This window comes from Giraffa tippelskirchi, chromosome 1 (assembly GCF_054371585.1).
Source record: "Giraffa tippelskirchi isolate mGirTip1 chromosome 1, T2T-mGirTip1v1.2.pri, whole genome shotgun sequence".
NCBI lineage: Eukaryota > Metazoa > Chordata > Mammalia > Artiodactyla > Giraffidae > Giraffa > Giraffa tippelskirchi.
Window position 1 is genome coordinate 33,508,855 of NC_137275.1, and position 16,106 is coordinate 33,524,960.

At 39.9% G+C, this 16,106-nt stretch overlaps 1 protein-coding gene across 12 annotated transcripts in view; it reads left to right on the plus strand.

Annotated features, from left to right (window-relative positions):
- The first annotated feature begins 1,385 nt into the window (after positions 1-1,385).
- EPHA5 (EPH receptor A5) overlaps positions 1,386-16,106 on the plus strand; it is a 394,095-nt gene continuing 379,374 nt past the window's right edge. For all 12 annotated transcript variants that reach the window (XM_081504964.1, XM_081504794.1, XM_081505053.1 and 9 more), the window contains exon 1: positions 1,386-2,698. In XM_081504964.1, the coding sequence (XP_081361090.1) occupies positions 2,539-2,698 (160 nt within the window). In that variant the 5' untranslated portion in view covers positions 1,386-2,538. The remainder of the gene's footprint in view (positions 2,699-16,106) is intronic.

The following is a 16,106-nucleotide window of genomic DNA, read 5'->3' on the forward strand; positions in this document are numbered from 1 at the left end:
TATTGAATTGAAAATTTTAGTGTAAAATAAAATAGAAAATTTGTTTAAGCTCTTTGGAGTAGAAGGTTTTCAAAGAAAGGCTGAAGAAATTTGGTAATTTTTCAGTCAAAGATTAATAATTGGAGATAGATGAACAGAGTAGTAACAGAAATGCCAAGAATAGAGGAAGAGAAGATAAAGGACAAAGGAAGAAAGAGAACTTGAAGATCATCTTCTCCAAATCCCTCATTTTACTGGATACAGGTGCTGAAGAAGTAAAACAAGCTCAAAGGCCCACTAAAGTGCTTATGTTTCACACACAGCATTATTATGTGTTCATAGACTTCAGATAACTTCTTTGATAGTCTGTTTGGATATTTTTAAATAGCTCAACTATAAATTTAGGGGGAGGAGCTTACATTCTGAATGGTCTTCAAATAAAAACATACACTTTAACTTTGCATCTCACTGTGAAGCTTTTTGTCCAACTGAAAGACAGATTCACTGACATTCCTCTAAATTTGCTTCAATCATTTGGAGCACATTTTAATAGAAAGAAGCTGCTTTTAGATTTCTGGTGCCAAAACATTTCAGGGGAAAAATAATCGAAGATGAGCTTCCACCTCTTTCCAAAACTGCATCACCGCCTCTTTATTCTTTCATCTTTATTGCAAATATTTAAACAAAAAACAAATGTCATCAGCTAAACATTAGGAGAAATTTATTGTGAATACAAACAACGCGCTGGAAATTAAAGTTGATGAGCAGACCTGCCTTTTTGGGGTGTGGGTGAAAACCCAGTCTTTACAGTAGTTACTATGCACCAAATTAAATGAGATACCTTTCTTCTAAAATCACACTTTTTTGTATAAGTTTTATTTGCAGTCTTTTTTTAATGCTAGTATACTAGAACTGCCCTTCGGATGGACTTCTTTGAAAAAAATGAATGAGAAAATTGAAGAAAAATAAATAAAGCAAGAGTAGACACAATAGAGATGAAACATGGAAAGTTGATTGTTTTCAACAGTTTTTCTAAATTATTTGTGTCTCAATGCAGCAGAACACAAGAAATTAAAATAATTTTAATTTAAAATATCCTGGAATTAATTTCATATATCTGCATATCATATAATTTCTAAAACAAAACATTCCATCAGTGAGATTGATGAATTAAATTATCACTTCTTAAAGTACGCGGCGGCACACCACAATTCTCAATCGCCAAATTCCTTGACTCCCTGAAATCTCAATCGTAGCTACCATCTCTGTATTTGGACAGTCTGCCATTTACTTAGAAGAAAACGTTGACTAATTATCTCATTCCAGCCGCCAAAGTATTGAAAGAATAGAGCGGGTCAGTAGCAGTAAGCGGTTAAGGGTGTTAAATAAACTAGCCACGGACTCGCACAGCCTAGGAATGCTGGGCGGTGTGACAAGGTTGTTGATGCCACAAGCCTGCGGTGGGCAGCAGGCAGTCGGCCAAACCTAGGGCCCCGCTCCTTTGAAGGCTGCCTGCTGAACTGGGGCTGGTTTCCCTTCAGCCTCCCGGGAGCCCAAGTCTTGGCAGGCGTCGTCAGGAGAATTCTTCGCCCTAATTATCCGCGGAGGAAGACGCGCCTCTCCCGGACCCCGCTAGGCAACACTCACCGCGGCAGCCTCCAGATTACTTCCCTCCGCGGGTGTGGGACTCCGTCTAAGCAACTCACACTTACAGTGGATTCTCGCTGGCGAGGCTGCGAGCAGCCGAGGGCGGGGGAGCCGGGAGGAGGAGGAAGAGAGGGAGGAGGGTGGCAGGCGCAGAGCGGGAGGCCGAGGAGACGCCGGAGCTCCAGACTCAGCAGGAGCGCGCTGTGGCGGTGCAGTTCCGAGCTCGCCAGCCTGGCCGCGCACACACCGCCTCCTCCCCGAGCCGCGGGAGCCTCCGGGCTCCGGGCCGCCGCTGCCGCCGGTCCCTCCCTCGTCAGTGCTCAGCCCGCAGCGATTTCCTTCTGCTGGCGTCTTTGAACTCTCAGGATCTTTTCCTCCGCTCGCCTTGCTCGTCTTTCCCCCACCCTGTTTTTTTCCCAACTCCTCTTCCTTTCTCCTTGGCCACCCTGCTTTTTTCTCCTCTTTTTATCGAGAATTTTTTTCTTGACTTAAGATGACTTGTCTTCCTCACCTTCGTCCATTTCAGCCCTGAAGACTGAAAAGGAGCTTTTATCTCCCCCTCCCCTCCCTCCAGTGGCATTTCAAAGACCTCCATCCTTAAAAGTCTATAAAGAGGCACAGAACGGGACGCGGGACCTTCTCGACACCTTCGAGTCCAGTCCCGAACTGCACTGTCCGCCGTCACTAGCATTTCATTTAACCCCAGCGGAGAGGAGGGTGTGGGGCTCCGGAAGCAAACTTCAGCCGTCCGAGAAGCCCCGCCATCCCCGCACTGGGGCGAGCCGCGGGCCCGAAGGTGAAGGAGCCTACGGGGAACGGGGAGGAACCGCGAGCCTCTCTCGACCCCTCCGCAAGGCGAGAGCCGTGGACTGAGCGGCGCGGGACGGCGGCGGCGGAGGCGGCGAGGGCAAGATGCGGGGCTCGGGGCCCCAGGGTGCGGGACGCCGGCGGCCCCCCAGCACCCGTGCGTCCCTGGCCGGCTGCCCCTCCGCACCTCGCAGAGCGCCCCTCTGGACCTGCCTTCTCCTGTGCGCCGCGCTCCGGACCCTCCTGGCCAGCCCCAGCAACGAAGGTAGAGCCGTGGGGGTGGGGACCGCGGCGACCCGGGGCGGAGGGGCGAGGCGGGGCCTGGCCGCGCGGGTCCTGGCGAGCTGGACGCGGCCGCCGCGGCCGAAAACGCACCCCTCTTCCGGAACTAACATGGGTCGTCCGCTCTCGCTGGCCTTTTCTCTCCTGTTCTCAGCCATCTCCACTCGCATTGTTTGACTTTAGCCGCGGAGCGCCCGGCGCGGAACCTGCCTGTGGACCTAGGCTGGTTGGGGGGGGGCTGGGAAGTTGGAAGCCAGGAGGATAGAAGGCTCCGAGACCCGCGCCGGGAGGCTGGGTGCGGCTGGGTCCCACTTGAAGCGCGTGGGGAAGTGGCATTTCGGGCTTTAAGGAGTGGGAACTGTTTGAAGTGCAGTGACGGGGATCTCGGGAGCGGTGGGGCTTTTAGAAACCGTTATTTGGGGCTGGGGCTGGGGAACGTGGTGGGGGTGGCTGGATGCTTTTATTTTGGGGTAAAGTGCCTTCTTGGAGCTGTTATTTAGGGCATTGCCAGCTGCTATTCTAGGGTGGGTGGTAAGAGCTTTTATTTCTCGCCGGAGGGGGGATGGAGAAGGACGGACAGCGCCTCACACTGTGGGGGTGTCCCGCACTTTCGGGGTCGTATGGTCACCCAGACGAAATGGAAAGAAGTCTGGAAGGTGGGATGCCCCGGGAGGCGGAGGGTTCAGGGGAGGGGAGTGTCGCCGCCTGAAAGGTGATGCTGGAACCCACCGAATCGGGTCTCCCCCACGTTTCCAAAAGGGAAAAGCTCCGCTAGGGATCCTAGAGTCCCCAGCTCTCTCCCCTATGCCCCATCCCGCGCTCCGGACCCAGAAGATTGTCCCCGCCTTGCACCCGGAGAGTAGGGCCGGCACGGGAGCGGCACCTGCGCGGCGCTCCTGGCTCCCGGATCTGGGCTCAAGCCGCTCCGCTCGCCGCCCTCGGCCTCCGGGTCCGCTCCGCCACGTTCGCTCCTCTCCCGCGCCCGGACCACGCAGTCCTCCAAGGTGGGGGCAGCATCTCGGAGCCCATGTGGGTCACGAGAAGATGGGGTCTGGGTGGTCAGCTCCACCACGAAAACATCAAAAACCTTACCACCTCGGCGGGAAGGTTGGGGTTTCGATTTGGAGCCCCGGATGCCTCGAGTGAGGCGCAGAACCTTAAAAATTTCCTTCCACTCGTGGGGCAGGGGACGCGGGACCGGAAAGATGAAGCAGCAGCGGCGGAGTCGTGTGTGTCCTCGTGACTTGCACGGGTTGTGTCTTGGCTGTAGGGGAAGGGGCTGAGCTGGTCTCGGAGCGCTGCCAGCTCCCTAGGAACCGTGTGAAAAACAGGAAGGATCGATACTCCTCTCCCCACCCCATGAGCTTCTGTCTTTACCTTCCAAATTTGTTTCAAAAAATCTGATTTAGGGGTTATATGTAGCTCGATCTATCTATCCATCTATCTATCTGCCTGCTTACCCATCTACTTACCTGCCTTCAATCCCCCATGCTTAACACAGTCTGCATTTTTTAACCTCCCTGGTAAAGTTGAAAAAGTGTTTTCTGAAGTCATGTCCTTTTTTTAATATGGTAGAAGTCCGGAGAATTATGACAGGGTTAGGAGTCCTTTTATTAACTGTCTTACTCTATTGAAAGGGGCAACCTGGTTTGGATTTAAAGAGTATTAGTAATATCATTTTATTCTTTTGTGTGTTCCCGTTATGTTTCTTTCTTCCTTTTTTCCCCCTAGGTATGATGAGGGAAGGGGCTTATGCAGAGGTGTAAAGGAGTAGTAGCTCTTGGTTAGAGAAAGGGAAGAAATGAAGTCTCAGGGAGGGTGGCGCCAAATGGGAATAAGGGTCCAGACTGCAGGGAGAAGAGGCAAAAGGAAATGGAGGGAAGCAGAGAAATAGAATCCGTCTCCTGTGGTGTTGTAAGAGGACCTGGAGTCTTGTGGAAGGTAGACTGGCTGATATCACGGACTTAATACCCCCAGGTTGTGCTGTCCTTACCCAGTGAGGGGAACAGCAAAAGTTGGGCTTCAGTGAGATGGGGATTGCAGGGGTCTAACCAACAGTGAGTGGTACTTTCCCAGCCAGTGTTCTGAAGACACTAGAAATAAAAGCATGTCTGTTGTTTAGGGCACATTTTGTAACTACACTATTTTACATAATTAGAAATAAAATTTTAGTATTTTACATGTACATATATATGTATGTGTGTATGTATTTGTACATTTCATTTGCAAAGGGATGTATCCCTTCTCTGCCCAATAGTTTTCTGTTAGTGTAATGCCAGACCTTTACTATTTATTAATATGTTCTTTTTGTTTCTCCATGATGCTGCTATTCTAATCAAAGAACAAGAATATAAGATATTTATAACAGCAGTTTATTTATTTAAAGATTCAGATTGGAGTTTTCAAGTTTGCTTTTGATTGTTTCTGAAGGAACTTTGAAAGAAAGATTTTATGTATGCACTGACTCCTTTAAAAACTTGTTCTGTACTTTGATTTCTCCAACCTATGGATGCTTTGTGACTTCTAAGACTGTAGTGTACATATCCATTATATATCTGTATGTTATGAATGCTCCCGTTATGTGATGAAAAAACTTCAAGTCAGGTAGAAATAAATGGGAGTTTACTTTTATGATTGGTACTCCAGCCATGTTTAAAATTTGTTTGGTTGACATAAATAAGCAAAATTGAACAGAAAAAGTCAAATTTATATCTAGAATCTTGGACTGATATGAAATAAATATTAAAATACACTGGGTAATAGAAATAAGAGGAGAATTTACTCTTTAGCCTGAACTGTAGGATAAGGTAAATATATCTTTAGTTGTCTTACTACACGTGTTAGGCATGAATACATATGGAAGAAACCTTTGAGCTACAGTATAATACACAAGACTTTTATTGTAGAATAATTCAGAGGCATATATAAGGCAAAACATTTCTCTAAGATTGATCAGGCAGGACAAATATTAGCAAGTGTATCAACAAGTGAAAAATTTAATAGATTTAGTAAGTAAAGGAAGCATGTCCACTATTATGAATATTGGAGGTGGCCCTGAACTTATTCAGTAACTGCCACTTTTTGCTGTTGGGAGATATATTTGTAAACAAGCATTATTTGACAAGTGCTTTTCGCAGCAGGGATTCTTGGCCAATTACTGCTGAACAGCTCTGCATTGAAAATGATTCACCCGAAGTGAATCAAGCTTAATTCATTGAAGCTACAGTTAGTAATGTCCCAGTAAAGTGCTTCTGACAGTTGTCAGCAGTTTGTATTTGAAAAGTCCAGTTTCTTGTCTCTGAATGTTTTGTATGTTTGAGGAAGTGGGATGGAGGGACTCTGAGGGAGGAAAAAAAGCACCACATGAGGGGAAAAATTGAGGGGGCTGCTGAACTGTTTGAAAAACAATCATAAAATTGTAGATGCTTTCAATGGAAGTAAAGAAAAGGAAGAAAGTTTGTTTTAGGGTTTTTTTCTTGGTTTATAATAGGACCAGGACCATAAAACGATCGGACGACATAATAGATTTGTAAAACTAAATGGCTTTGTTGTGTGGCCTTGTCATCCGGTTGTAATTCATTTCCTTTTAGATAAAGAGGCAGGACCCCACAGAAAAACCACAGTAAAATTATTCCCTCACCAGGATGCTACTGAAGGAGAAAAGAGAGCCATTACCCCTGTTTGAATCATAGATTGTTGGAACTAGGAAGGCACCATGTAGAGTTTTGGCTTTTTGCTTTATAAACCTTGAATGGGGAGCAGAAGGTTGGGTCTTGAAATTTTAAGCCTCTTTTTTGAGGTAGACAAAGATCTTCTTGGGTGTCAGGGTGACATGTAAGAGAATTTCATATCCTCATATAAGACAGGGAAAAGGTTGAACAATTTCTGCATTTCTAATGGTTGTTCTCCTTTGATTGAAACTTTTTATTATAATATTGTCATTTGTAAATATTAGTAGTTCTTTATCTAAGTCCACATAGGATATAGTTGGTATGGGAAGAGGATTCAATTTTTTTTTTTTATGCTTAGAAGTGTGTTAGTTGCTATTATTTATATTATTAACATTCTGCTTTACAAAATGTGATCCTTTGGTGTTTTCTACATGAAATATCAAAATGAGATGATATAGTTGTTAATAGACAAAACAATCCCAAACCATTTAATTAAACATTCGACTTTATTCATTGTTGCTACTGCAGAGAAAATGTCAGTGCTTTAGTTATTTTAACTACACTTTTGTTGATTGACTTGACCACTTGAATCTCCTTTGTTTGATGTGCTTTTTTTAGGTATTTGCTTGAGTGACCAATTTATTTCTCTTTCATTTAGAAGAACCCTTTTTATCTTTGACTGTAAAAATAGGATATGACGTACATGATTGTATTAACTAACTATAGTTATTTTTCCTTTTACGAGTCAAATGTTCTTTTTTTAAAAAATGTGTTCTTAATATCTTAAAGAAAAAACTGCTGTAAAAATTGTTGATGATTCTTTATACTTTATTTTTTCAATTTAAATTAGCAGATATATTTTATTTTATTAATGAATAACTTGAACTTAAGTTAGCAAAGGTATGTTATCATTCAAAGATGATTATGACATTTTTAACAACCTTAAAATACTTCTACTATGGTTTTCACGAAGCAACAAAATTAACTGAAGTTCCAATATTCAGCCTTACTTGTAAATCATTAAAAATAGATTGCAGTATTTGTCCTTTAGTTTTCTTTCCAGAAACAGCAATATTAACTATAAAAGCAATATGAGAGCTAAAAATGTAAATTTTTACAATAGAGATTCAATGATTCTTGCTGTTCTAGTATCTCTGGCGGGTAGGTATTTATCTATAAAGAATAATTCCTATAGGTATGCTGTACTGGGTAAATGCATATTTAGTTATTTAATCAAAATGTATATAATCAGTTGGATAGGTAGTGATTTCTTCAAAGGTGTTATCCTAATCTACTGTATACATAAACACTCCTAATGGTATTTTTAATTGACATTAAAAAATATATCATATATTCTATCACAGACTAAATGGTACACTTATGTTTCTATAAATGTGTACAAAGGTTGCTAAAAAAATAATTTTGTTTTTTAAAATAAATAGATTTAATAAGTAAATAAACAAATTTAAAAGTTCATATTTTTACAAAAAGTTTAACAATACATAACTTTCAAATAATAAAATAAATTTATTCAGTAAGATACATTTGATATAGGAATGAATAACTGGAGATTCTCTGATCTGTTCATAACACTTTTCAAAGTGTTATATTATTATATAGGAATTAGAAAACTGGAAGATTTGATAGTTATTCACTGTGAAAATCTTAACTGAATTATTGGTTCTATTGAAAATGTTTAAATCAAAATGTAAATGACCCATTTTTAAGTATTTGTTTTTTAACTTCCAAAATAGCATGCACACTTAGGGGGTCTCCCTTTATCGTATGTTTACTTTTCCTGTTTTAGTTCCTGACGCTCTAGATGTTTGTTTATTCAGAGTTAATGAAATAGATTTTAAAGTGTTTTAACAAGAGAAAAATTGACTTTTGAATAAGAAAAATGGTTTAAGAATTTTAAATCCAAATTTTGGACAGCAGCTCATTTTTTTATAATACATTTTGGTAACATATACAAGGTGTTGTAATAGAGAACTTTCCACAGAAATAGTAGGATCTGATGTCACAAATTGTACTAGAAATAGCTATTTATAAATCAAATCACAAATAGTGGTACAGGTATTCCTGAGTATTAAAATTCAATTGGAATTTTGGTTTTTCTTTTGACATTGTAGTTTCATGTGTATAGGTTTTGTTCATTTCCCTCATTCTAATCACATAAAATAAGAAAAGGCTTTAATTTAAAATTCATATTAAAACAACAATAGAAAGCACTTAAGTGAATGATTTAAAACATAATTCTAGTCAACGAATCTCATGAGGAATAGAGATTTTAAAATTCCCTTTTAACTTACTTCATTATCATCTTAAAAATTTCTTAGCCTGTATAATGTTATTGTAAAGCAAAAAGTAAATAAAAAGAAACACTGCAAGGGACATATGAGAACTGTCTGGTGAAACGTGGGAATTTATGATCTTTCATTTTTTTTCTACAAGTTCAAGTTTGTCGTCTAGTATCTCTAATGAGAATTCCATGTGTTGCAAAGCTATAAAATAAAACTGTAATTTAGTAAGTGCACTACTTGGAGTTTTTGAAAACTGTGGCTTAGCATGATAACTTTTATTACCAGCTGCCATTTTTTGTTGGCATAATTTTTAAGGATTTTTTTAATCTTTAGCAATTTAAAGAAAACATAAAGAGACCTGTTATTTTAAAAATGCTCAGAAATCCTTTTAAAAAATGTGTGTGACTTTTGTTTTTTAAGATCTCATTGACAAGCTTTATTCTAGGTTTTTTTTTTTCCTGTAGATTCCACAACGTTTAGTCTCTGATCAGTTTGTGTGGTACTTTATTAATATCATCTAAACTATTTCTTAAACTCTTAGAATATACAAAACTTTATTGATCAGAAGTTGACCCTAGGTCATGCATTCCAGTGATTCAGTGTTCATGGCTTTATTGCTGTGCATTTATTAATCAGAGTGCAGGAACTTGGCCTGATGATTGTGGTTTGTGCACATGGACTACCTATGGGGTTTGTGTTAAGACTGTGGTAAAGCTTTTCAAAAGAAAGGGTAGGGAGGGATGTTAAGATGGTATCACTCTGAGCTTGATGTTAATAAAAGTACTTGGGTTTTATTTTTTATGACACTAAAAAATACCATACCTGCATGCAAACACACACACAGACACACAAACACACATTCTATTTTGACATTTGTTTTACTGACTCTGGAAATATAAACCCCAGCCTCATGGAAAAAAGTAATAACTTTAGTTCATTCTATTTCATTCATTTAGTTCTGTTTCTTTTATTTCTCTGTAAGTTCGACAATTTTGTTGAGTCATGCCAAATACTTGTGGCATTAAACACCCCACAGATGAAATAATTGGGATTAAAGTGTCTGTGATGATTCTAATTCTGTTACAGTTGCTGGACTGTTGCCCAGGCTGTCTTCTCCATCCATCACATACATCTTTGGTTCTAACTAACTAGGGTCCTAACTTTGTTAAGTAAACGATCTTGTTTAAAAAAAAAAAAAGAAAGAAATCAAAGAGCCAAAACTGGAGGGTTGAAATGTTTTGCATATGCTTTGTGAGAAAATTGTTCCTACTTGGAAACATGTTTCCGGCTAAGTATTGGAAGATTTAGAGAAAATACAGTCTGTTCTTTTACTCAGAGATGGGTAGTGTCTTTTTTCTTCTACCATAATTTCACATTCTTATTTTCATCTGTCACATCTCCTTTTTCCCTTTCTCACTCTGTTTCTCTTTCTTTATCTCATTTTCCTCCTTTCTTTTTTTCTCTCTTCCTCTTTCCTTCCCTCCTCCCGTCAGATACTCCATTTATGCAGTCAGAGCAAAACAAGGGAGTACTAGCTCATCCATGCCTGTGAGTTCCAATACCTCCAAGGAGGTAGAGGTGATCAGACAATATAGTCTCCTGTTAAATAAATCATGGGACAGAGTCATTAATGTTAAAGAGTAGATTGTAGCAAACCAAGTTGTGTATTTTTTACAGGATTCTTAAGTTAGAAGTACAGGAGTTTAGGGTATCGGTCAGTTTTGTGCTACTGCTACAGTCTATGGGGTTGCAAAGAGTCGGGCACGACTAAGCAACTAACACACATACACACACACACACAGCTCATTTATTTTCTTTGCACTGACTGCCTCTTCCTGTTCCAAGATGCTTGTTAATGTCTTTTCTATGGAAAGACAAACTCAGCAGGTAGACCCGGCTGGCACCAGTTCAGCACAGCAGTCCACAGCAGGCCCGCTCTGTGAGCCAAGTTGTAGCTTTTACCCAGAGCCCTGGCCTGTGTGCTGACTGGACAGGTGCGGCCGCTGCCCCATTTTTTGGAAAATGACAGAGGTCTTGCTTCTCTGTACACCCTAGGCAGTGTAGTGATGCTGCCATGAAATGTCCAAAGGAGGTACAACCAGCCTTCTGAGAAAAGTAGAAAATACTTGGAAACTGCTATGTCTGAAGGATTTTAAACATCATATTTGATTTTTCTGGAAGTGGGGGTGGAAGTAGCAACAAAAGAACCATTTAATATTGCGGTTTGCAGTACGTTTTTTTTTTAAATGCAAGCCTGAAAAATGAAGCAGGGAAAGGATTAAATGGCATGGAATTACAGAAAAATAAAGGAAAAGATAAAATAAAACCAAACTTCTGGCTTTGAAATTCAAAAAGAAACTACTTTTGTTTTGGGATTGTGTTTTTTTTTTGTATTTTGTGGGTTGCTTTTTTTTTTTTCTCATCTCCATCATTTACTGTCTGAATTCTGTGGACACTTATTTTGTTATTATTATATTTTTTTAATCTCAGTTCATTCATCTGCAGTATGGTACTGCTTCACATAACTGTTGTGGAGAATAGACAGAGATAATTTTCTAGTTGGTGAGCGCTACACATGTGCAAGTTGTGGGAGTGTGGCTGGTTAGAATGCTGCAGAGTCCATTCATGTTAATGCTTTTCTTGCCAGGTAAGCAGTAGAATATAGGGAACATCTGGAGCAGCAGTTTAATGGATTTAAGTTTATACTATGTGAGAAATCATCCTTAAGGAAAGGAGTACAGAAAATGTTAGTTCTGCAAGTGTAGCAGAAATATGGACTTAATGAATACTTTGCTGGTCTCTCAGTGACATGGAAGTGACCCATGTCATTGAGGGCCCTGTAACTTAATTTTAATGAACTTTGCAGTAACTGCTTCTCACCAGATAATACAAAATGGGAACATGTGAAGACCACGAAACAAGCCCTACCATGTATGAGTGAGTGTTCTTGAATCATCCATCTCAGATTCCACATACTAAAAATTAAATGTTAACACTTAATTTTCACTTGTGAAAATAATGTGCAGAGTATGTATGTTGCCTTGTTAAATTCCTAGAGCAAAACAGGTATACAACAAATGTTAGTCCCTATGGTTTCCCCACTCCTAAATGTGAGCTATTTAAAATAAGTTTTCAAAATCTCAGATTATTGTCTTCCTTGCATTGGAATGGAATCTGGGACAGGAAAACAATCTAATAAAAGGAACTGCATATGCAAATTTTCCATAGAGCTAAAAATCAATCATACGATGTTGTCCTAATTTTCAGTTGGTTTGCTAATTATTTAATATTGAATACTGGGATTTGGTGAGGAAGCAAAGGAAATATCATCAGTTCAAAGATCATGGTTGTAAATGTTACCTTTTACCTGATTATTCCTCAAGGAGAGGTCAGTTTTTTTTTTTTTTACATTTCTTCTTTTTTAAATTTTAAACTTATTTATTTTTAATTGAAGGATAAATGCTTTACAGAGTTGTGTTGGTTTCTGCCAAACATTAACATGTTTCTTACTAGCCACAGATGCATCAAGAGATATCTTCAAATGTTTAGATATTTACTACTAGCATAAAAAGTTATATATATTTATTTAATATAATATATAATGTATATTTTAAATGACCTTTACGATGCTATGAAAGTGGATAATTGAGAGAATTAAATACTTAAAAGTTTCCTAAAACATGTCTGACACTATAGTTTGCCACCCCTATTTTGGTTTGAAATATATTATTTTCTGATCTGTTTGATTGTACTCAGAGTTTAAAATACTACTTGAAAACACTACCTTTCACATTTTCATAAAGGTTTTAATACAATTCTGTGAAGACTTATCTTTTTTATATAGGTAACATAAGCAGATATAAGGAAGTTTAGAATGCATTGTATTTTGATCTCCTTATGAAATATATATGTGTATCTGCATGCCTGAGTACACCCACCTATATAAAATAATTATAGTTAACGTTATTGATATACCACATACCAAACATTGTTTTAAGTGGTTTGCGGGAATACTGATTTATTTTCCTCACAACAAGCCTAGGAAATATGTATTATAATATTATTATTATTATTCCTGTTGTACATATGAGGAAACAGACAAGAAACAGTTAAATAACTTGCCCAAGGTTACAAATCCAAAAGTGGTAGAAAGAGATGCAGTAAAAAGAGAAAGAGACACGAGTTCGATCCCTGGGTGGGGAAGATCCCTTGGAGGAAGGCATGGCAACCCACTCCAGTATTCTTGCCTGGAGAATCCCATGGACAGAGGAGCCTAGTGACACAGAGTCGGACACAACTGCAGTGACTTAGCATGGTAGAAATCTGCATTCAAACCTAGACAGTCCAACTCCAGTTCTGCTCTTGTCAATTCCTCTTAAAAAGGGGAGACTATTGACGGGAAGTCCAGATACCCAGTGACTCTTGCCCTCACCATCCAAATAATGGCCCATATCACAGACAGTGGGAAGTAGAGTAAAGGTTCACACAAAAATTCACGTGGAGTCCTGAGGCTGTTTGTTCACATGTTCAATCATCCTTCTAATCCCCCTCCCCACCCCCACCCCCACCCCGCAGCCCCACTAAATACTTGATCTTGTCATTAGACTCTTAAGCACTGATTGATCCCCATGTTGACATCTCCCCTCCATTGCCCACTAGCACAAGGTAAAGATCCCTTCCTCCACATTACCTCTTTTTAATTTTAGGCTGCATATTTTTTAGTTTTTAAATTGTTTTCTCTTGCTTTCTTGTGTAAGCAGCCCAATTCTCAATCCCCAGTCCAGGCTACACTTTAGTAGACCTAGCTCTGTATACTTGTAACCCCATTCAGAAACTCTCCCGACAACTTTTTTCCCTCCTTATATACATAGCAATATTAAATATTTTATAATTAGTTTTATATAGTTTATGTTATTAAAATGCTTTATAGTTTACAAAATCTGCTAACCTACCTCATTCCATGAGAACTCATAAAAAATCTTGTAGGATAGATTAGATAAATCATTGCTATAAACAAAGGAACTGAAAGAAGATAATTTGATCTAGTAAAAAAATAGAACCAATTTCAAAGCCAAAGTCTCGTAACTGCAGAATTCAGCATTCCACTTTAAAAGGGAGTGGGGCAGGTTGAAGAGTACAAACTGGCATCTGGCTGAAACACTTAGAGTTGTGTGACCTTGAAAACCTAGAAAGCTGGAAAATCTCCTTGTGTCTATGTATTCTTTTCTGTATAATGGAAATACAAAAAGAGTTGTAAAGATTAGGTTCATGTCAACAAAGTGTTGTATACAAGTTCTGGTACACATCAAGCATTATATAAGCGTTAAATATTCCACGTGTTAAAAAGCAGTGTGGGTTGGCACTCTGACATCTAGCAGGGTCTCATTTTCTACGTTAGTTAGTACTGTCTAATATTTATTGTAAATGGAAATGCCACAAGAGAAGCACTTGATTTCAGTTCAGTTACTCTGGCAGCCCTTGTTTACTCCTTGGGTAAAGCCTTCAGCATCTCCTCAGTGTCCTCAGGATAAAATCTAAACTCCTCGAGCCTGAGTTCACAGCTCTCAGGAACTTGTTCCTGGCCCACCTCTCCTGGCACTTCCCTCCAGGTCCTTGCACTCCAGGCCCCTGTGGGGGAGCCGCTCTCAGTGCAGTTGGGTTCTGGGTGCCCAGTAGGAAACATTTCCTTCCGCAACCTAGGTAACCTTGGTCTTTATGCCTAATTGTAAATTATTAAGAGTTCTTTATAATGAACCATGGGTCAGGAAGATCTTGGAGAAGGAAATGGCAACCCACTCCAGTGTTCTTGCCTGGAGAATCCCAGGGACGGGGGAGCCTGGTGGGCCGCCGTCTATGGGGTCGCACAGAGTCGGACACGACTGACGCGACTTAGCAGCAGCAGCAGGAAGATCACCTGGAGAAGGAAATGGCAACCTTCTCGAGTATTCTTGCCTGGGAAAACCCATGGACAGAGGAGCCTAGGGGTCTACAGTCCAAGGGGTCTCAAAGAGTAGGACAGGACTGAGCAGCTAACACTTCACACTTTCACACAGGAAATAACTAGGATATTTCCAGTGGTCACTATCTCTTTATGTTGTAACCAACAACACCCTCTTTCACCCTCTTTCTTATGACAAGTTCTCAGAATTCCTATGACTTGAGCCAAAATCAGCCAACATAAAAACAACTTTTTCTGCTTTAGGAATGACTTATCTTACCTCGAGAAAAACAGTTAATATAAAATATCTGTTTCTTAATGATTTACATTTCTGGGGAGGGGGTGAAATTTACTTTCATTTGTTTTAGAGTTCTTGGATAATTTAGACTGTTACTTACTTTATGAAGCACTTTAGATTTGCAACTTGGTAGGAATTCTTAAGATTGCAGGGAAAGGAGTAGTAAAATGCATACCATCAACTATGTGAACTGAATAACTTTAAAAATAGATTTATAAAGAATAAAGTTTAAAATATAATGATCAATAGCTTTTTAAGTATAGCTTAGTTAATGTCTAGTTAGTGTGTTTAATTCTAACCAGTGTCTATTTAGGATATTTAATTACCTATCCCCCTTGAACATATTTTTTATTTACTCTAAAAATTCTAAGAAATATATCAGAAATGTCAGTGGGTAAATATTGTATTCTACTGACCTATGAATTCTTTGAACCGAATTTTTCTTCTAGATAGTAGGGATACTAATGATAACTGCTCTAAAATCTATTACCACATAATCTCCTTTAGTTCTCACAACAACCCCATGAGGTGAATTTATTATTTCAGTTTACTGCCAGATTGGGTTGGGAAGAAGTTGAGTAAATTGCCTTGGGTCCTACAACAAATAAATTGATAGGAAATAAATCAAATGTGTTTGATGTGGAAGTTCTTAGTTGCACCCACAATCTACAGGTTATATTTAGTTCAGTTCAGTTCAGTCACTCAGTTGTGTCTGACTCTTTGCGACCCCGTGGACTGCAGCACGCCCGGCCTCCCTGTCCATCGCCAACTCCCGGGTTTACTCTAATTCATGTCCATTGAGTCGGTGATGCCATCCAAACATCTCACCCGCTGTTGTCCCCTTCTCCTCCTGCCTTCAACCTGTCACAGCATCAGGGTCTTTTCCATTGAGTCAGTTCTTCACATCAGGTGGCCAAAGTATTGGAGTTTCAGCTTTAGTATCAGTCTTTCCAGTGAATATTCAGGATTGATTTTCTTTAGGATGGACTGGTTGGATCTCTTTGCAGTCCAAGGGACTCTCAAGAATCTTTTCCAATATCACAGGTCAAAAGCATCTGTTCGTCGGCACTCAGCTTTCTTTATAGTCAAACTCTCACATCCATACATGACTACTGGAAAAACCATAGCTTTGACTAGATGGACATTTTTTGGCAAAGTAATGTCTCTGCTTTTTAATATGC